The sequence below is a fragment of the Micropterus dolomieu genome, linkage group LG23 (genome assembly GCF_021292245.1).
Source record: "Micropterus dolomieu isolate WLL.071019.BEF.003 ecotype Adirondacks linkage group LG23, ASM2129224v1, whole genome shotgun sequence".
NCBI classification, from domain to species: Eukaryota; Metazoa; Chordata; class Actinopteri; order Centrarchiformes; family Centrarchidae; genus Micropterus; species Micropterus dolomieu.
In genome coordinates this window covers 24,961,598-24,982,826 of record NC_060172.1, presented here as the reverse complement: position 1 = coordinate 24,982,826, position 21,229 = coordinate 24,961,598, and the positions used below count along the sequence as shown (strand labels likewise).

At 38.7% G+C, this 21,229-nt stretch overlaps 1 protein-coding gene across 1 annotated transcript in view; it reads left to right on the top strand.

The window, feature by feature from the left end:
• The first annotated feature begins 6,157 nt into the window (after window positions 1–6,157).
• Window positions 6,158–21,229, top strand: part of LOC123963259 (connector enhancer of kinase suppressor of ras 2-like) — a 30,359-nt gene continuing 15,287 nt past the window's right edge. Inside the window, exons 1-8 of the mRNA XM_046039966.1 lie at window positions 6,158–6,221; window positions 10,676–10,839; window positions 12,613–12,815; window positions 14,693–14,780; window positions 17,178–17,219; window positions 17,314–17,433; window positions 19,999–20,058; window positions 20,241–20,309. Coding sequence (XP_045895922.1) covers window positions 6,158–6,221; window positions 10,676–10,839; window positions 12,613–12,815; window positions 14,693–14,780; window positions 17,178–17,219; window positions 17,314–17,433; window positions 19,999–20,058; window positions 20,241–20,309 — 810 coding nt within the window. The remainder of the gene's footprint in view (window positions 6,222–10,675; window positions 10,840–12,612; window positions 12,816–14,692; window positions 14,781–17,177; window positions 17,220–17,313; window positions 17,434–19,998; window positions 20,059–20,240; window positions 20,310–21,229) is intronic.

Below are 21,229 nucleotides of genomic sequence, written 5' to 3'. Positions count from 1 at the left end.
GAACACTGACAGTTCTGCTTGGAGATTTGGGTGCTTATGCTATTAGGCTGATGTAGCCTCTAACTGCTAGCCTGGAGCAGACATGAAGAGTGGATAAGATCACTTCTTTCTAACGCCATGCCCTCAGATTTTTTTCATTTAAAGACTTGCAGTCTTAAACCCAGACTGATGCAGACTCAACTGACATCACTTGAACCCCCTCTGGCACCACAAAAGGCTATACAACTTTTTTTCACATATGCAGTATTCCCCAAGATCTGTAAACAGCCTTTTAAAAATCTGTGGTGTTCCCCTTGAACTGTCTTGATAGTTGTGATAGCTGTTTGTATGGCAATTAGTAAAAAAGTGTTTTCAACATTTGCTAATGAGGAATGTATTATAGCATTTCTGCTCTACAGCTGGAGTTTATAAGAGCTGTGAATTTGCTTGTATTTCATTATTACATCTTATTTTCACTTCCATTTGTGAAATCCAGTGACATTATCAGGCTGGATAGCTTCCTGTCCTTGTTTGTGAAGGTTCTCAGTCATCCAGTTCATAGTTCTCCTTCCTATCCTTGTATTTATTCATGATTCTTGATAATATTGAATGCCAGTTTCACCCACTTGTTTAAAATCATTGTGTGTACTTTGAAAAATATCAGTAAATTATTGGTTATTGGTTAGAGACATTACTTGCTCTTTGGGGAGTTTAAAATTGTAGCTCACTCATCTGATGTGAATGAAATTATCTGCTCCTTTTCTTATGCCACTTTTCATAATTTATTTGTGCTGTTGAAAGAATATGCTGACCATTTCTTATTCTACTGAATGAAAGAGTTGTTGGACCTAAATAAAAAATACACAATTAAATAATGAATAAATAGAAATAAACTACCCCGCAGTATTAAAAGATAACAAACATGTAAATACGAGAGGTGTGCATGTAAGCTATTTCTGTATATTTATTTGTCTATTTGTTGATGGTATAGCGATCAGTTTAAATGTAGTATTTGCTTTAGTGTACCTTGCAGTGAAAAAAGGCTTAGACCCTGAAACTGTTTACCAATACATGAAAAAAAAACCGAGGAACATGTCAGCATCCTTATTTCTTTAAGCAAGTGTTAGTGACCGCTACACTGCGCTTTGTGTGATGGAGGAGTGAGCAGCGACAAAGACAGCAGGAGGAAACAGTGGCGGGTATGTGGGGTGATTAGTGCCCGGGGATTAGAGGAGAAGCAAAGGAATCACTGTCAGAACAGCCATTGTGTTGAATGGATCAGTGGCCTTATGTAGTATTCACATTGTTGGCATATGAAGTAGAAAAAATTAATTATTTTTTCAAGTAGCTTATCATGCTTGCAGAAACAAAGGTGAACTTGTGCAATTGCTTTTGCTGACTTTAGCATCCATCAACACCAATATGTGGCATTATCGACTCCTACTGGTTGGCTGGGGCTCCTTTATGGAGGGGGAATCTGAGGCGGAGAGGTTTGGCCTAGCTCACTATAATGACAATGACAACTTCAAAGCAAACTATCACAATACCACTGTAAATGCTCAAGGATATCTTCTGCAAACTCATATGAAATTAGATAAACTGCTGTTATGCTGCAAATAAGCCTGTTTGAAGCTTTAAGATGTTTTGGACTATACAGCTGGTTTCTACTAGAGTGACTAGAGTGAATTAACTTCACGGGAGCAAGTTAAATTTTAAAGATGTTATTATCAAAAAATTTAATTCCTAATTGGTCCAGAAAGAGGCTGTGTGGCAGGCAATGTCAAAACTATTGGAATATTAGATAAGTGAAAATTTCTTCATAGGGACCAAATAGATTGCTGACAAAGACAAACATCTCTACGAAAATACATAAATATATAAATATTAGTATTCCTTATTGGTACATTACTATGCAAGCACCAGCTGCAAATCTGAAATAGCCTCACCTACAGTATAGCTACACACAGAGACTGGAAATGCAATGATAGACATGAGTTCATTTATTAGGGCCTGAGCATGAAACTTGGGAGATCCCTATTGGAACTAAATGAATTATTTTCTTCTTATTTTTCTTTCTTTCTTTCTTTTCTTTTTCATTCTTTCTTTTTCTGCAAAATAAACTAAATTTTGGAGGCCTAAACCTGCTGGAGACCCCCCACTGTCATTCTGTGGAAAGCACTGGGAAGTAACTAGTAACGTAACAAGTAATGTAACTAGTTACTTTTATCACTCGCTAATAAGTAAAGTAATAATAAGTAAAGTAATAATATTACTTTTTTAAGGAGTAATAAGTAACTAGTTATTTATTACAATTTCTGAGTAACTTGCCCAACACTGGTGGCAACACATAGATCCAATCCAATACAAGATACGTTTTACAGTTTTTCAGTTCAGTTTATTTTGAAATCAATTCAGTTTATTATTGAAATCACTTACACTGTCAAACAGAGGAGCACAACTACAGAATCTTTCAGGTTTTCCCCTAAATTAGGCTACCTGACAACACTCAATAGTCTACTCAAGTTCTTCCAAACAATAAGCCATAATCTAAAAATGACACATGACATGGCAGTGTTTAGAATATAGTACAACAAAGGGAGACACTTAAGTTTAATTAAGATATATGACTGTTATGGCCACGACCCCTAACCCAACCACAACATAAAACATAAAAATGCAAGATAAAAAATATTTGAGATTTAAATTTTTTCAATTTAAATGCTATAGTTATTTAAATAATAAAATGAGTCTAAATGCAGTGCTTTTTGGAGCTAGGAACACTGCTTACCTAATATACTGTAGCCTACTGCCCAGTATTTATTTTTTACTCTTGGGTGTGGGGTAGCCAGGCAGGAATGGTAGTAATGAATTTAAAATTTGTTGCTATGTAATAATATGCATAATATGCATTTAAAAATAAGAAACAACATATTGTAAATCTTATTTGCAATAAAATAAAATAAAAATATATATTTTTCTTTATCGATCAATGAATTATAGTGATAAATGGGGTATCACTGAAACATTTTGCTAATATTCACGGGGAACACAACTATTTATCTGTACCTCATTTCCTGTGCATTTCCTAATGCAAAGATCCTGATTCATGAAGGCGTAGCATTAGAGCAAAAGGAATTAGGACAGCTTCACTCAAACTGTTAACTCATAATCCTTCCAAATGTAGGTTTCCCAGTATTTAACACTCTGATAAACAGCAAATTCATCAAATTCGGGTCATGTCACTATTTTCCAAGCCATTGTAGCTGTCTATTCTGTCAAAACGTTCATTCATATGGAAGCAGGCATGGTTTCACCTCAGCTAGGTTGAAAAAACAATAGACATGGGATTTTCTTTTCTCTGAAAAGTGCCAGCTCCTTGCTCTACTGGTCCAAATCCGTTTTACTCCACAGTTCACTGAGATATGTAGTGCAAAAGTGAGAAAAACACGGGACTTGTCACATACTGATATAGGGTGTGCAAATTATGTCCTTGACCTCACGTTTTGAGATACCGGTGCGTGAATGTGTTTTGCACCATATTCCCTGCAGCAACTGTAGCAAAAAATGTGAGTATGTTTCTTAATTTGTGATTCATATAATAGAATCTATGCACCTGCAATGAAGACTTTGAGATGATGTAACCGTTGTGTATGTAGAGTATATTTATAAGTGTGACTTCAAGTTTACTGGCTATTTACTCCAATTACAAATTCCACTAATTTTTTGAAGTACATATTTTTAAAACATAAAATTCATATATATTTTATAAATTTTTACAGAGGTCCTTTTAGATTTGTGACCTCATAGATGGCTACTGCCATGGCTGCACTGCCTATAATTCCACCACTGGGCTGGTGCCTATGTATTGGAGGAGACGTATGACTGTCCACATTTTCCTCAAATAAACAGTGATGATGTTTTTTAAATTATGTAAAAGTATACTAGTTGATACTACTACCACCACTACTTCCCTGTAATGTGGTAAGTGGTTAGATCAGTGGTTCTCAACCTTTTTTGGGCCAGTGTCCCCTATCCATTATCCAGGTCCCTTACCGCCCCCCATCAAAAAAGATGTTGGCTATTTGCCCTGAATGTTGTTGATTTTTTGTTGTTGTTGTTACTAGTGTTATTAAAGGAAAAAGAACATTATTGAATGACAAAAAACATATTAATTATTTTCCCAGGTAACAAAAAAGCCATGTGAATAGTAATTATATTTAACTAATAAGTGAATGTTCCTCCCAAAAACTGTGTGTGAAGCCAGAGACTGTTTTCTTGGATGGGCACCTAATAAGTGGGGGGTATAATTTCCTGCATTCTGGTGAAGATTTCTGCTCCAATTTCTGCCTTTTCTGCACCAATTTATGGTGGAAATGTCTTATTATATAAAGGGAAACACAAAATTCAAGTGGTAGGTGTCAAAATAAAATATGGAATATAATGTCTCTCAGGCATTCTTATTGCTTTTAAATATTTTTCTCCTGTAGATCAACTTAATTAATATCATCCCTGCTGAGTCAACACACAACTAAATCTACTCTTTTGTGGGAAAGTAACCTATTTAAATATGTTTGTGGCCCCTTTTCATCTCAGTGATAAATTAATCCGTTTTAAATCAGTTATTGACTGGACTTTATTAGTTCACCTGTTAATAACTTATATCATAACTTGGTGTTTCCCACTGAATGACCGTGTAACTGTGGCGCAGCTATATACAGCGTGCTAGCCTTGAAAACCCAGCTGTATTCTAACGTTAACTTAGCTGTCCTTATTAGCTAGGCTCCTTAAATGCTTGCTAATAACTTTTTTTTAAAGCTGGGTCTCCGACATTGAAAGCGTTGTGTTGGACTGATTTGTGCAGCGGTGTTCATGAGGGAGAGAGAGTGTGGGGCAGATGAACGAGAGAGAATGTGCTGCGCGAATACACTATGGTGCTCTGCAATCAACTCCGATTTTAATCAATAAAATCAATATGTGGCAGTCAGCGTTGATATTGCGGCGTGCCGCCACAAATAAATGAACGTTTGGGAAACACTGTAACTTATCTGCTCATGATCAAAACTTTCTGCACATTCAGAATCTCTCCCACGTAGCCTGTCTGTGTTCTCTGACATGTAAAGCAAAAAAATAATATTATAATATAATATTATAATATCGTAATATTAGGAAACTAACGTTATTAGCCTATTTAAAGAGAATTCATAATATTGTACTAAATGCCCTATACTGCATTACGTTAGTGATTCGCTGGATCCCCAGTGTATCCCCTCGACCGTCTGACAGACACAGAACTAGATGAGACAAGGAGGTGCTCATACCGGGGGGAAATGAAACCGACAACACCTGCGATCAGGCAGAAATCTCACGAACAAAAACACAACATGTTAACTTCAGCACCTCTGATAAAGTGCCGCTTACAATCCCCATTAAATTGAATGATCTAAAGATCTCAATTGAATAAATAAAAACAAAATCATAAGCATTGTTGTGTTAACATCCTTATTAATTTCTGGTTGTTCTGCAGTGCAAATAAGTGCTGACAATCAGCCGAGCTTTTCATGGAATAAGCACTTATTCACATCAAAATCCAGTATAATCTGGATGTCATTAATTCCCATTAAGACACATCTCCTATTTAGACTCTCCCTGTCGCTTTGTGGCATTAATCACCTCTCATACAAACATACTTCGCACGATGACTCCATGTCTGTGTATGAGGGAGGATGCTCAGAGTGAACCCAACCTTCCCAGACATCAGTAAGAAGTGATCAGTCTGTGCGTTGTTCTCCTCTGCTCTGGATGGTGGGCTACTGGGATGTATTTTGGAAGGGGGGTCGGGCAGCAGCGACCCAACAGCATCACCGCCACTGAGCCTGACATGAATGACAAGTAAAAGAGGTCTTTCACGCGAGCAAATAGCACAGGAATGTGCACAAGTCTGCTGGGCTCCACTCGGGCTTCTCTAATCGACATTTTGGACCTTTTGGACCTACCCCGGTTTGTTTGTAAACACCACGCTGAGAATTAAGAGAGCCCTTGATTTGTATTTTGTTGCACAGATTTTTAATTGCATTCTTTGTTTATTTTTTCTTTTCTTTTTAATTTCTGAGGGGCGAGCGGGTTTGTTGGGAGGTTTTTTTTTTTCTTTTGTCAAGCGTGAACAAGACAAACTTCTCCCATGGCACTGGTTATGGAGCCCGTGAGCAAGTGGAGCTCCAGTCAAGTGGTTGACTGGATGAAAGGTAAGGCTGAATTCAGGCACGATGATAGCCAAACCGAAACTGGTATCACCAAACTGCTATGTTGCAATGAACATAGTGTCGCGCTGCGAGTCGAAATGCAACAAAGATTCACTCGAGATGCCAAAAGAGAACAAAAACACCTGCTGAGCCTCGAGATTTTTGACTCATCTGGTTCTAACGGCTTTTAATTACCTCCTTACATCATTTGATCGATTTTTTTCCGGCACTTAATGTGGAGACTACTTGCCCCTTCAGATCAAGATGTTCCCCAGAGCCTAACATATTCAAACAGCACAAAACGCTTTAAAAGCTCCATTGTGTCCCGAGATGGTTATTGTTAACGCGGGGCTGCCTTGCAGGAAGCTGGGAAACACAGCGGAGATCCTGGAAATAACACACGATTAATTACCCTTCTCAGTGGATCTGGGGTCAGAATTTAAGAGATAAAAAGCTCCAAGCTATCGACCAAGGTTTATATGTGCAATTTTTAAAATAAGAGGTAGGCTACAGCTCTATAGCAGAGCTTGTGCAGCCATCTGTGCGAAATGTTGATCCACAGATGTTTTAAGTCATTAAGAAGTCACAGCTGACTTGGAAGAGCATCGTGTAACTAGCTTAAACACTTTAAAAACCTCATAGTGCACTGAAACCTAAGGTGATGCTCATCCGTTAGCATTTAAGAGCTATCAGCTCTCACTTCAAGTTGGACATGTATTCAGGCGAAGAGCATTTTAGTGTAAAATACAACATCTCTTTAAATTTGGGAAACATCCAGCAGAGAAATGAGGTTCAAGTAGGCTACACCTGCACAGATAGGATCCAGTTTGGTGATGAAGCACTCTTAAGGCCAGCTGCCATCTAAGAGAGAAAGTGTTGTTTTGACTAAACTGGAGAGATTAATATACAGTTAAAATGTTGTTATCATTTATGAGATTTGGGAGCAGTGTTGGAGGAGAGGCTCCTCAGAGGAGAATTGTTTGTCTCCAAAGACCTAAGAATGGCCCACACAAGCCTATCAGGAGATTCTCACACATTACTCATTAGATTTGCTCCCTTTTGTCTGTTTGCATTACAAAGTGTTTACCACTGGTGGTCTGTTACTATCAAATATGTACCCAGAGATATCTGTGTATGTGTCTGTTAGTACAGTAATTGTTTCGCTTTTGTGTATTGTTTTGCAGAGCCACGTGCTCACGTGTAAGGCCTTCAGAGACGCTCCAGATGAAACATACACATACATCTTTACTGCCTCAACACACCACACACACACACACACACACACACACACACACACACACACACACACACACACAAACACACATGGCCTGAGTCATAATTCTAGGCCTGAAGGCCTTTCTCTGCTGGCTCAGACATATATGATTGCAAAGATCAGACCTCTCTTTGTATGAGGTGTGTTTTTGTTAGTCTGCTGGCCCAGTAAAGACACAAAATGCAACTGTATAGGGTTTAAAGGGGACACAGGGATGAGACAGAAGAGTTCACATGAGATCTAAGATGATCTGCAAATAAGCAGGTAGCACAAGTGAGAAATAGGGAGCGAGAAGCGTGGCTTCTATATAAGAGAGGGTTCTTCAGTGTCCCACATCTGACAAGTGGAGCAGAGACGATTCAGTGCCCAGAGCCCGGTAATGGTAATTTAAAGTGAGGGACAGAGTGGCACAGAGAGACACTGAGGGAGAGAGGGGGTTTCATTCTTGTCTCACATCCATTCTCGGCTCCTGAGGACTGGCAGGATTTTGTCGTTAGCATTCACAGGTTCCATTATTAGCATACCACTCCGTGATGTCACTGGGGGCCAAATAGGGGCACCCTGTGACCTTCCCACAATCCCACTCTCCACCCCCCAGTTAGTGTTTTGTGTGAGCAAGACGCCCTATTCCCAGCTGTGACAAAGCCGGTTTGAAGAAGAGATTCTCATCACAAAAGGGAAAAGAATTCCAGCTTTGACTGAAAATTTGTTCTTGACAAGTGCATGGCAGCGGTGCAAACACATATGATGTGTGCATTTTGCACGTGTGTGTTTGAGGCACAGACCTAATGCAGGCTCAGTATAATCTCTTTACTCTTCCTGACAGTGTGCATTAACATAATTAGGTTTTGTAAAGTAAATCAGTTTTATTTTTCTTCTCTGTCTGTCTTTCTTGCTTCTTCACTCTCTCCTCACACTGGCGGTGGTCAATGACAAGTCAGATTAACATAAATCCATTATAACAACACACTAACAGCCTTAAATGTCTCTCTTACCTCACATTACTAGTGGATTATCTAGAATGGAGATAAGTATGTGTCAGTGCTGTGTTTTTAATTTCTCCTCAGCGTGCTTGATAATCTGACCCGGATGGGATATTGAGAGTAAAATTGATGTAGTGGAGATTACATAGCGCAATCAGCGAAGTGTACTCCATCTAGAAGAGAGCTTTCTATTACATGATGACAGCTAGAAAAGGAGTCATTAAGATATGGAATTTTATTTCCAAAGGGGAAAACAACCAAACTTTAGCATTCATGAACAGCATGTTAGTCTTAACTCTCCAATTTCAATTATGGTAATAACTTTTTATTTATACAGCACCCATCAACAGATAGTGCTATACACACTTGCTTTCCAATAGCATTTAAAAATGTAAAATCCTATGAGAGGTTTTTATTATTATTATAATTATTGCTAATGAAATCAGCAGATGCTACCACGTAGTCACTTTTTGGAAAGCATCATGTCTTCTCTTCACTTATTTCTTTATTGGTTCTGCGGTCAGGGAGAATCCCTGCCAAAACCCTGCTTTGTGGTATCTATGGCAACATGGGGAATACTTCACTGACATAATGAGTCTCAATTAACTTGGTAAAGAGGCTGATTAGTTGAGCCTTTAAATTTTATGCAAAACCATGAAACTCCCTATGTTTCCTCTCCACCGTTTAGCTGCCAGCTAAACCCGATGTGAATGCTTGATCAGATTTAGGCACAGCACTGAGTCACATGTACATGATTGGTCCGCAGCGATGAAAAGACAAGATGAGCAAAGAGTTGTCAGTGTGTGTGTATGTAACTCTCTCACTGAGAAGATGGAAACAGACCGAGTGTATAGAAAAAGCCTTTCAAAGGCTTCTCTCTCTGTCTCCAGTGGTAAAGGAATAGCCATTTAGCATGCAGGGCACCATCTAGTGACATTCAGCTATGAAAAATATACATATATAAATGAGTTAGAGCTGAAACGATTAGACAATTAATTGATTAGTCGATTGATAGAAAATTAATCTGCAACTATTTTAATAATCGTTTAAGTGATTCTTAGCAAAAAATGCCAAGAATTTACTGCTTCCAGCCTCTCATATGGCAGTATTTGCTGGATTTCATCGCCTTCTATGATAGTAAAATGAAAACATTCAGGTTTTTGGACTGTTTGTTGGATAAAACAAGTAATTTGAAGACATACCTTGGGCTCTACAAAATTAAAATGGACATTTTTCTAATCTTGACATTTTGTAGACCAAATGATTGATTGATAAATCGAGAATCTTTTTTATTGACAACGAAAAAAATGGTTAGCAGCCTTAAAATGAGTAATGAGGCTTTGAGCTAAATAGTGTGATAGCTTGATATGAAAGTAAATAAAACTGCAAATAAAATTGTAGAGTCTAGAAACCCTCATTCAGAAACTTCAACTAACAAATCAAAATGTATGTATTTATATTTCAAATTTCTTTAATTTGAGTAATTTTTTTTGTAACAGCACACAATGTTGTTGGTTTCAACATAATTTTACATCATTAGGGCAGTAAAGAGTACAGAGGGTGGACACTATATCATTAACCTGACATATGTATAACGTATGTAGAAATGTGCAGTCCAATACAATTCCTCTGAAATAATTCTTTCATAAGAGTTCCTGATTTTATGTCTGCCTCCCCCTGTATATACTGTACTGATGCATGCGTTAGCGCAGTTTCCAGTTTTAAACCTCAGCTGATAAAATGAAAACCTTTGATGAAGGCAGGAGTGGCAGAATCAGTCAGTTTGTTTTAGTCTGCTGCATTTCATCGACTGCTTCAACAAAAGACTTCACACCTGCTGCAGCAGTGAAAGATCTAAAACAAGCTGAGCACAGACACACAGCCCTTATTAGTTGAAAGCTTTTTCTAGTTTAAAGCTGAAAATGCAGCTCAGGACTGTTGACGAGGAGGAATCTGTCAGATTTCTTGCCTGACAAGGACTGTTTCACACTTAAGACACAACAAAATACAACCTGTGCTCACACATTACAGATTTACAGCACAAATTCTGGCAAGGAAAGCGATAGCAAGGCCTATTAGAACACATTATGCAAATACAGGTTTCATAAGAAATCAGAAAGTCTGAAATCACCAGCATACAAAATTTTCACTTTGTTGTGCTGTACTGAAAGTTTGCCTGTCGTCATGTGTGGGTCTCTCAGGCCTGGACGACTGCCTGCAGCAGTACATCAAGACCTTCGAGAGGGAGAAAGTAGGGGGGGACCAGCTGCTGCGTATCACCCACCAGGAGCTGGAGGATTTGGGAGTGTCCAGAATCGGCCACCAGGAGCTCATACTGGAGGCTGTGGACTTACTCTGTGCTCTGGTGAGTCCAAGCTTCCCACGCTGTCTTCCCACTGTACTGTCACGTCAAAGAGTCCTAGTCCACTGCTGTTGGATAAAGTTTCAGTAGCACATTAAGTGATTTCTCAGTTTATTAAGTACTTCCAAAACTCACTGGATTAACCCCAAAAATGTGGCAGCCAGAAAAAAGGGTTGTTTTTTAGTCTTGAAAATCTTTGAAAATGTAACATTTCAACCAGTAGTGATCATGTGTTGGCATACATGAAGTCTGCTAATCAGTTTACAATGTCAATCATGAATATTCAGGAATAAGTTAATTTTTATTGTTTTGTCAAAAGTCAACAAATTTTACTCTTACAAATTTCACTGAGGCTTTAAAACTTCAAACATCATAGCAAATAATAATAATAATAATAATAATAATAATAATAATAAATAATAATAAAATATCTGGACAAAATGTCCTCTACAGGCAAATCTTACTGCTACCATCCGTACTGACATGAATTTACAGCCTGCTATTCAAGTGATTTCTGCTGTTAGTCCCAGAAACACAAGCTATTTGTGTCAGCACAAAAGACTGCTGCTCTGCTGATTGGGCTAATATGCTGCTGAAACAATGAAAGCCTAATTTTTATATGACAAGTAACACTCTACATGCCACTGCCGCAACATTAGACGGTGTAACTTCCTGAGCATCTCTTTTTCCAGTTTGAAACCCAATAGTTTTTGATGATTTAAATGTATTCACTTTTACAAACTCCACTTGTCTATGAATATGCACTTTCCAAACCTTAAATTAAATAAATCAGTATCAGTATAATTTGCAGTCTCAGGTGAGAGATCTTAACTGTGTGTAATGTTTCTTTGTTTGTTTATAGTTTGGGATCTTTGTTAGATGATTTAGGCTAGGTCTGTTAACTCACAGAAGCTCATGAAGTTTATGTCATCTAATTAGGCCTGCAACCAACAATTAATTTTGTTACGGACTTATTTTGTCAATTAATGTTTTGTTACATAAAATGTCAGAAAAGAAAGATTTTCAGATGCTTATTTCTTGTTATTTATTCACACTGGGGGAATAGCCAGGCAATCAGAATGTATACCCTGATGGTTTCTCTCAGAGTCTTAATATTGCTGCTGATTTACTGCTCTTATACCAAAATACACATGTATTGTGGTGTTAAGGGTGAACAGCTACACTGAGGAAATGTAAAAGTAGAAGGTGGTAAAGGATGAAAGAGAAGATGTTTCCCAAAGAGACACATAGATAGACTGGATGGAGATTTGGTGGACTGAGGTCACAGATGCAATCTGAATCTAAAGTCCTCTCATCGCTGCATGGGAGGCCTTGCTTCAGCCCCAAAGCTCCTTACGTAACTGGGATTTAGTTTTAAGTCTCTAAGGCACTGCTGTATTAAATATGATTAGTGGCCCTCCTGCCGCTCTCTCCCCTCCCAAGAAACTCTGACGTGACAGACGCCCACAGGCCTGCACGTGCAGTTCGCCGTTCAGGGTAATGAGAGTTCTGCTATCCCTAGACATGCAAAGTGACAGCTGGAGTGGAGCGGGGCTGGGTGGAAGGGTCAGTGGTTTCTCATGTTTGTCATATGTGCAGCATCTTCTGTGGTGCGACAAGTTGGGCTTGTTTGACAGTGGTCATTTTATTCACACAGCGTCTCATGACAACAATTGGTTTCTGTATCCACACAGGAGAAATTCTTGGAAGGCATCACAATACAAACACTCGACAAACTAGTCAAACAGAGTGAATTTACTTTCCTCTCTCCTCCAGAATTACGGGCTGGAGACTGAGAATCTGAAGACTCTTTCTCATAAGCTCAATGCATCTGCCAAGAACCTACAGAACTTCATCACAGGCAGGCGGCGCAGCGGCCATTACGATGGCCGAGCCACCCGCAAGCTGCCCAATGATTTTCTTACCTCTGTGGTGGACCTGATCGCTGCTGCCAAAAGCCTTCTGGCGTGGCTGGACAGGTGAGATTTGCAAAAAGGTGCACCTGTAACACATTTAAACATGTTAAAAGGCATGTGTGAACACTTGGATACACACATAAATACACACTCATGTACAATGTTTCCCCTTTAGTTTTTTAAGTTTGGTGCTACAGGAGCAGCACTGGTTTTGACTAATATAGTCTCACCCACTTTCATTGAAACTTTGGTCCATTTTGGCAAGCCCTGAAGTTAATCTTAGATACTTATGAGTGTTAATTGTAGTTTCCAGCAAAAATTGATTAGACTGGATTTCATATGATGGATTATTTGAATTTGACATTTTCTTTACATTGGTCGAAAAATAACCTGCAGTAGATTAAATAGTAGGGCTGTCCCTGACTAAGGATTTACATGGTATCATAAATGTAAAAACTAGCCTATAGTCGACTGATAGTCGAATCATATGCTTGTGCGGCAGCCGTGGCCGGGATTACGCACAGCTTTAATCTTGAGAAGCTGCAGTCTCTGTTTCTCACTTACTTACTGTAACTTACACTGTACATTTCCGGCTAAACTGAGGCTTGTGCCCATTTTCTCTCTGCTTGCCGGTCTTGTGCAGAGCTGCCGTGCGGCCGACAACTGCATGCATGTTGCGGTTCCTCGTGGGTCTGTTCCATGTAACTATTGAAAAACGATATAATATTCTTCATGTGGTTCATCAATGGCGATAAATGATCCGAACGTCCCGCGAGGTGCGGACGACACAGCAGAACACCGGCACAGCTGATGGTCTCTCTTTCTCATCCGTCACACATACTGAAGCGCACTGATGCCCCCTACCTTAAGGGTTAGTGTTACAATATGAGTTTTTGGCACTTCAAAAAGATTAAAAGCTTCTTTCTTTTCACATTTGAATTTACAGCATTATATGTTGAAATTTATATCACAATAGGCTGTATATGAACTTAGTGGGAGAAAACCGGTAGTTCTATGTAAAATGAGACTTTGAGCACCCCCATATAGCCAAAATGGTATGATGCTACTTTCAAAACGGAGTTGCTATGATTTGACGGTGAGATTGGCAGTCAAATCAGGGCCTGCACATTGAAACATCGAATCTTCGACTTCGTCAGCCCTATTAAATATATAATATAAAATATATAAAGTGGCTTCGAAAAGGAATGAAACAACCTTGTTTATCTGGCATCATTGATTGCTGCATGTAATGTTTTTGGGGGGTTCCAGTGTATTTTTACCACATACAGACCAGTTTTGTTTTTTTATGTTATGTCCATGACCAATCAGCTGACAAGAAAAGATGAGTAAAGGCCTTATATAAGTAGACTTTGACAGAGTGGCCAAAAAGGCACTGAGCAAGTCTATTTATATGTGGCTTCATCCCTTCCTTCTCTGAGGGATTGTGCCAATGTGTTTGCGTCTGTTTGTGTGTGTGTGTGTGAGTGTGTGTGTGTGTGTGTGTGTGTGTGTGTGTGTGAGTGTGTGTGTGTTTGATGAATTTGGAAGTTCGAAGCACACAGCATTCAGCCGAAATAACAAAGTGAATTGCTTTTTCTTTTCCCATATAATCCTCTACAGCATCCTTTAAAAAAAACTTCAACATTCAATGTTTGATTTTTAATGTCTGAATGCATCATTGTTGACAAAATTACACTTTGTAGTTTAAATATAACTCTGACGTCATGTTTAATGGGCTCAGAAGTACAAAGAAAATATGAGCATTAATATTGTTTCCTTTAAAACATGGATAGAACTAAGGGAATCCTAGTGTGTGTGGACGTGTATGCGCGCGGATGTACTCCATTGTGTGTTGGAAATGTTCCCACAGATTTACCAATGATTTAGTCTCAAAGGAAGAATGATCTAATGGTTCATTCCAGGTGCTCTTTCTTTTTCAGGTCTCCATTTGCTGCAGTGGCAGATTACTCCGTGACGAGAAACAGCGTGATCCAGCTGTGTCTGGAGCTCACTACAATTGTACAGCAGGTAAGTAAATTGTATAATATGATATCATAATATACAGCTGAAGCCCAGGTAACCTGTTTTTGTGTATAAAAGCTTTTACATATTTAATAGTTTTAAATAATTTAACATCTGTACGTTATACATATACATTATGTGCATATGTTTTTTGAAAAGCTGGAGTTAGTTATTTAATTTGTGTTATGCTTGATACGGATAAAACTGAAGCAGCACATAACTCCTTGTATAAACAATAAACATCCAACCTAGAGCCTCTAATACAGTGGTTCTCAACCTTTTTTGGGCCAGCACCCCCTATCCATTATCCAGGTCCCTTACTGCCCCCCATCAAAAAATATATATGAATATTGTTGATTATTATTATTGTTGTTGTTGTTGTTACTATTGTTACTAAAACATTTTTAAAAAGCACATTATTAAATGACAAACATCCATTTTATTGCTTTTCCAGGGAACAAAAAACCATGTGAATAGTAATTATATTTAACAATTGAATGTTCCTCCGAGAAACAGTGTGTGAACCCAGAGTTTTCTTGGATGGAGCATTTAATAAGTAGGGGGTCTGGGGGTCCACCCCAGAAGATTTTGAGCATTAAAAACTTAATTTCCTGTATTCTGGTGAAAATTTCTGCCTTTTCTGCACCAATTTATGGTGAAAATGTTTTAATTTATATAAAGGAAAACACAAAATTTAGAGGGCAGGTGACAATTCAAATAGAATAAAATGTAGCTAGGTATTCTTTTTTGCTGTAAAATTTGTTTCTCCTGTATATCAACTTATTTAAAATCATCCCTGCTGAATTCAACACACATGATTTAGTCTTCCCTCCTCTTTTGTGTCTTATGTTTGGGGAAGTAATCTCTTTAAATGTGATTGTGGCACCTTTTAATCAAAACAAATCTAACCAACAACATCTCAGGCAGAAATCTCACCACAAATCCACATACGTTAACTTCAGCACCTCTGATAAAATGCTACTCACAGTCCCAAACAGAGTAAGTTTGCGCATCAGTTTTTAATGTTACATTTTTATATTGAAACTCTACATGTCACACATAGTTGCTTTCAGGGGAAGTCCGACAGCGGAATATTCCCCTTGTAAATGTATAAACACTTTGATAACAAAGCGTTACGGTGTATTCCTCAGAGAAATTATGCCTTTTTAAAAAATACGTTTTGTTACGGTAATACCAAGAAAGAGAGTGTCCTTTACACAGTAAGCGCCATGTGGGTGAAATTTAACAGATAATACTCTGACTTCCCACTCCCATGAAGGCATCACGGATCTGCGCCACAAGAAGCTGACAGACACACAGAAGAGAAGAAAAGTTACGATACACACCGTCTCATCCAGTGGCAGTGGAGTAGACAGATTTTAATGTTGCACAGTTTTTTGCAAGTAGTTGAAAGTTTAATCTCATATTGTTGTGAATCTTTGGTGTAAACTCACCTTAAAACTTTCACTTCAACAAACGCCCCCCAAGAGTAGCTCAGGGCCCCCTTTTCCAAAATATTGCTTCCACCACCCCCTGTTGTACTCACGTAACACTAGCTCTAATACCCTAACACAGCTCTTGTTTTCTGCATGCATTGCATTTACATATTCAAATATTCTAACATGAGTAAAAACAAAAGGTTTATAAACTACTACTAAGCTACAACAAAGTTCTGCTGTCTAATCAGTGTCATTACCTTATATTCCAGGTTTACTGACATGCGAATGAATAAACTTCATTCTGTTTATGAACAAATGTTTGTAGTTTGTCTGTCACTGCTTACAAGACAGAAGTGTTTTAGTTGAACTTGGCTGTCAGATACGCTGTCATATAAAGCATCACCTCTTTCAGCTACAGTTGAAATACATGTAAAGATATTTCAAAACTAAAGACACTGCAGATCAGATGTGATGATGATCAAATGGGAGAAACTCATCACAGATTAGATTTTAATATGTATATACTGTATAAATGCTGACATTCAAAATCAGCCCTGTGCGACCCTGAAAGATCAGTAAATGATGAGAGAAGTGATGCTTAATAGATTTTAGGACGGTCTCTCAGGAGAATAATGTTGATATGGTGTTTAGAGAAACATGTAAGTAGGAAAAATTAAAGGTGGGCGTGAAAGAGGGCGATAGGTAGAGAGTTGAAGGCCGAGAGAGGAAGACTGGCAGAGATAGAGATAGAGAGAGAGAGAGAGAGAGAGAGAGAGAGAGAGACATGCCTCCGCATTGGTGATTCATTTGTTTTGTGTTTGTGCATGCCTGTGTGGGAGTGTTGGGGGTTATAGGTGCCAAGCTGCTCGGTTTTTGCTTATATCCACCTACAGCAGAAATGCCAATAATAACTCCATTTTGACACATTCTCTTGAGGTAACAGTGCTCTCTGAATGTTCCCCAGGACTGCTCTGTGTACGAAACAGAAAACAAAATCCTGCATGTGGTGAGTTACAGACTTTATTACAGTGGAGCGAATGTAAGTGAAGCTATAATGCACAGACTTTAAGATTGTATTCATCCATGTATGTCCTTCCCAGTGTAAAACTCTCTCTGGAGTGTGTGACCACATTATCTCTCTGTCCTCGGATCCCATGGTGTCCCAGGCTGCACATTTGGAGGTTGTGCAACTAGCCAACATAAAATCCACTGAAGGACTGGTAAGACCATCTCTCAGTCAGACTTAAAGGATCACACTCATTGGTCATTCTACGTGGTATGCCATTGGAGGATGCTCGGTGTGTTTCTGTGGTGTTACTGAAGCAGTAACCTTTTAAATAACAGGCTGCTTAATTTCAAGAAATAACTAAACAATTACCTGGTGATATTGACGTAATGGATGGAAATGGTTGTAGCTCAACCAAGCTTTACTGTAGTGTTTGTATGAAATGTACTGCATAACCTTTTACAGTACACGGCTTGAAAAATGTAGAGGGCCCTGTTTCATATTTCATAAATATACTGGTAGGTCCAATATAAAACAAATTAAGACATCAATTCTGCGTAATTTCATTTCAGATTCCCTCTTACGGAATTTAGCAGCGTAATTTAGCAGCCTGTAAATTAAAAGGTTACCCAAAGTAAGCTGCATAGCTAATTAACTGATTATAATGATGAAGACTGACATTTTGAGGGGCAATAGATAAAGAGGAGTCAGTCATCTAGTCACATGCTGATTAGCTACTGTGGACCAAACTTTCAAAATGTTGGTGCTGTTTTTTTCTTTACTCAACAGCATCACAATGCGCAAACTCTCTTTCAAAATATTTTTCATCACACTTGAGTACGGTGTAATATACTTAAAAAAAAAAAAATAATAAAGTTATAGAAGAACATAGGCTGTGAATGATGACTCAGCACACCCAAATATCAAGATGTTAAATTTTTTTTCAGGTTTGATGAAATGAAAACAGGAAAAAGCTACGAACAAACGTAAAGTACAAACTACTAATAATGCTGAATGATGGTGAAACTTACTAATTACAGAAAGTGCAACAGCATGAGTTTGGACAGCATATTTACTTCTGTTTGAATCAAATATGGCATGTGCAAATCTTGCAGCATGTATCTCACTCACTGCAAAAAAAGTTTATTCAGTTTCTCAATCACTAATACTAACTGCCTGATATATTTCTTCCAGTTATATGTCAGTTTGTTAACTTTTTCTTCTGTGATATAACACCACACACTTAAATAGGTGTTTAGGGATGACAGAAAGGCCAATACACAGGCTATTTACTTAAAGGCCTTGTTGACCCAAATATAAAAAAGTCGCTCATTTACCTGTAGGGCCGTGCAGCTACTTTTGGTTTAGAAGACTTCAGTCAATGTAGGAAACAAATTTCATTTGTGGTACTCACAGCATTGAAAAATTACATTGTAAAATCAGAAAAATCTCTTGGCCCCTTCCCCTGTTACTGGGGGTTTATACAAACACCTGGCTGTTAACAGTTTTCATCAGTTATTCAGAGTACCTAGGACATTTGAGTTGTGGTATCATTTCACATTTCAAAATAATATGAATATTGAATTAAAAGATAAAGACTGTGTGCTGCTGTACTGTCCTGTATCTAATGGAGTTTGCTGCAGCTGTCCCAAAACTGGGTTTTGCTGAGCTTGTGGGCATATGATTCAGCTGACACAAAGCAACACGAAAAGAACATGTTGCCCATGTTGAAATGAGAAAAATACAAAATGCTTGATTTTGCAGATTGCAATGCAACAGATTACTGTTAAAGCACTGTTAAAGACAAACTGTACATACTCTGGTTAGTAGCAGAGAAGACACTTATTCTTGTCGCCGCTGTATAACCATCTGTACTTTGTTGGACTTACATCTTCGCACTGACCTACACATAGGCACGAGTGCCCTGCTTGGGGCTACAGTAAAAGCCCCACCCCCACACACAAATGCTAGCAGGGGGCATGGACGTTCTCTCATCTGTTCAGAGAAACCTGAACACAACAGTGGGCCAAGTGGCCTAAAAATAAACCTCTTACACTCATCTTGAAGACTGGCATGCTGCTGTGTATCTGTGTGAGTGTGAACATGTATTACTCATGTTGTGGGGGCATAAATGTGTATACACAGTCAATTTGTGCAGAGATGACAGAACGCGAGTTCCCCTTATGTAAAACATAACATTTTAAGACAGGTTAGGGTAAATCGGCCTTAAGGTTAGGGAACGTCTCCAGGAAATGAATGTAGGTCAGTGTAATGTCCGCTGAGGTGATGGAAATGCCACTGTGTGTGTGTGTGTGTGTGTGTGTGTGTGTATGTGTGTGTGTGTGTGTGTTTGTGTGTGTGTACGTGTGTGTGTCCGAGTGAGTGTACATGTGTGCTGGGTTGTGTGTTTGTGTGTATGCGTCTGCACTTCAGAACCATTTAGTGAAACTTTGAGTTATAGCTTTTCTGCAACAGTTAAAAGGTATTTGCAGATAAATCCTCCATGTTTGATTCAATCTCCTTAAAGGAGCATTTGAGTGTGACTCAGTTCATGATAAAAAATAAATAAAGATAATGATAGAAATAATACATCTAAAGTTCAACCCATTTTGCGCTGTAAGCAGATTAAAACAAATGCTAAGATTTGCAAGTATGCATTGACCCTGGTCTGTTGTGCGAACGGCTGTGTGGCTAAGCCGAGATGCATTGTGTTAAATTTGCCTTATGTTAGAGTTTGCATTCAGATGTAATCATTTATACTCCCGCTATCTTCCCACAGGGCATGTATATCAAATCAACATATGACGGTTTGCATGTAATCACTGGGACAACAGAAGGAGTAAGTACAAGCCTCTTTATGTTCACCTATATAGATTTTTGCCTTGCTGCTCATTCACATTTAGTGTAATATAGTGTATCAAGTATAATATAGTGAGTGAAGTGGCTGTATCACAGTAAGCTCTGTCCTGACAGTGAAATGGAGCAGAAATTAATGACTGTGCCTTTCTGTCCATCCATCAGTCCCTGGCTGACCGCTGTAAGAAAATCCATGCTGGAGACGAAGTCATTCAGGTCAATCTTCAGACAGTGGTAAGACCACATTGGCTTATTTAATGTGTTTTTCATATTTGCTCAGTTTGCACGTGATCTTTATTTTGCATTTTCAGATTGTTTATGCAACTGTCTGTTTAATTAATTCATGCTTGTTTGTATGCAGTTCCTTTATAGTTGCAGTTCATTTCCTTTATATACATTTGTGTTGCACTGTCTTGCAGTTCATCCACAGTGGGCCACCGCAGCACTACTTGTTATTGTATAAGTGGCTGGCTGTAGTGCCTCTTGTAGGTAGTTGGGCTGGATGGATATGTTACTTTGCTCGTCACAGGGTCAGTCGGATGGTCAGCTTAAATCACTGAAATCATGCTCACAAGAGCACTTCAGTCGATCAGGAGGTACCTGCTTAGGGCCCTTAACAGTCTGAATAAAAAACACCACTTTCAATGTGATTTCTGCTAGTAGCATTTAAACTCTGAGACACCCATGATGCACCCACACAGGTGTTTTTCCTTATTAGATAGACCTCTCCTGTGGACTGTGTGGCCATCAATGAACTGTGCTTGATTGATATCTCCCTCATATTCAAGTTGTGTTGAACCTGTTAGAGCGAGACCACTTACAAACGGAGTGTTTTTGGGCCACTTTTTATGCATTTATTAAAGATACACAGTAGAGAGATAACAGGAAACAAAGAAAAGAGAGATGGGGAATGACATGCAACAAAGGCCCTTGGCTGGACCCAGCCACCAGGGCACTCCAAGTTTATCTTTCATATTTTGATGAAGGGGTTTGTTCACCAGTGGCGCAGTAGCCCAGTGGATAGCACTGTGGCCTCACAGCTAGAAGGTCCTTGGTTGTCCCAGGCCTTTCTGTGTGGAGTTTGCATTTTCTCCCTATGTGATCTCTCCGGATCTCTCCTCCAACCATAAAAAGACATGCAGGTACATTAATTG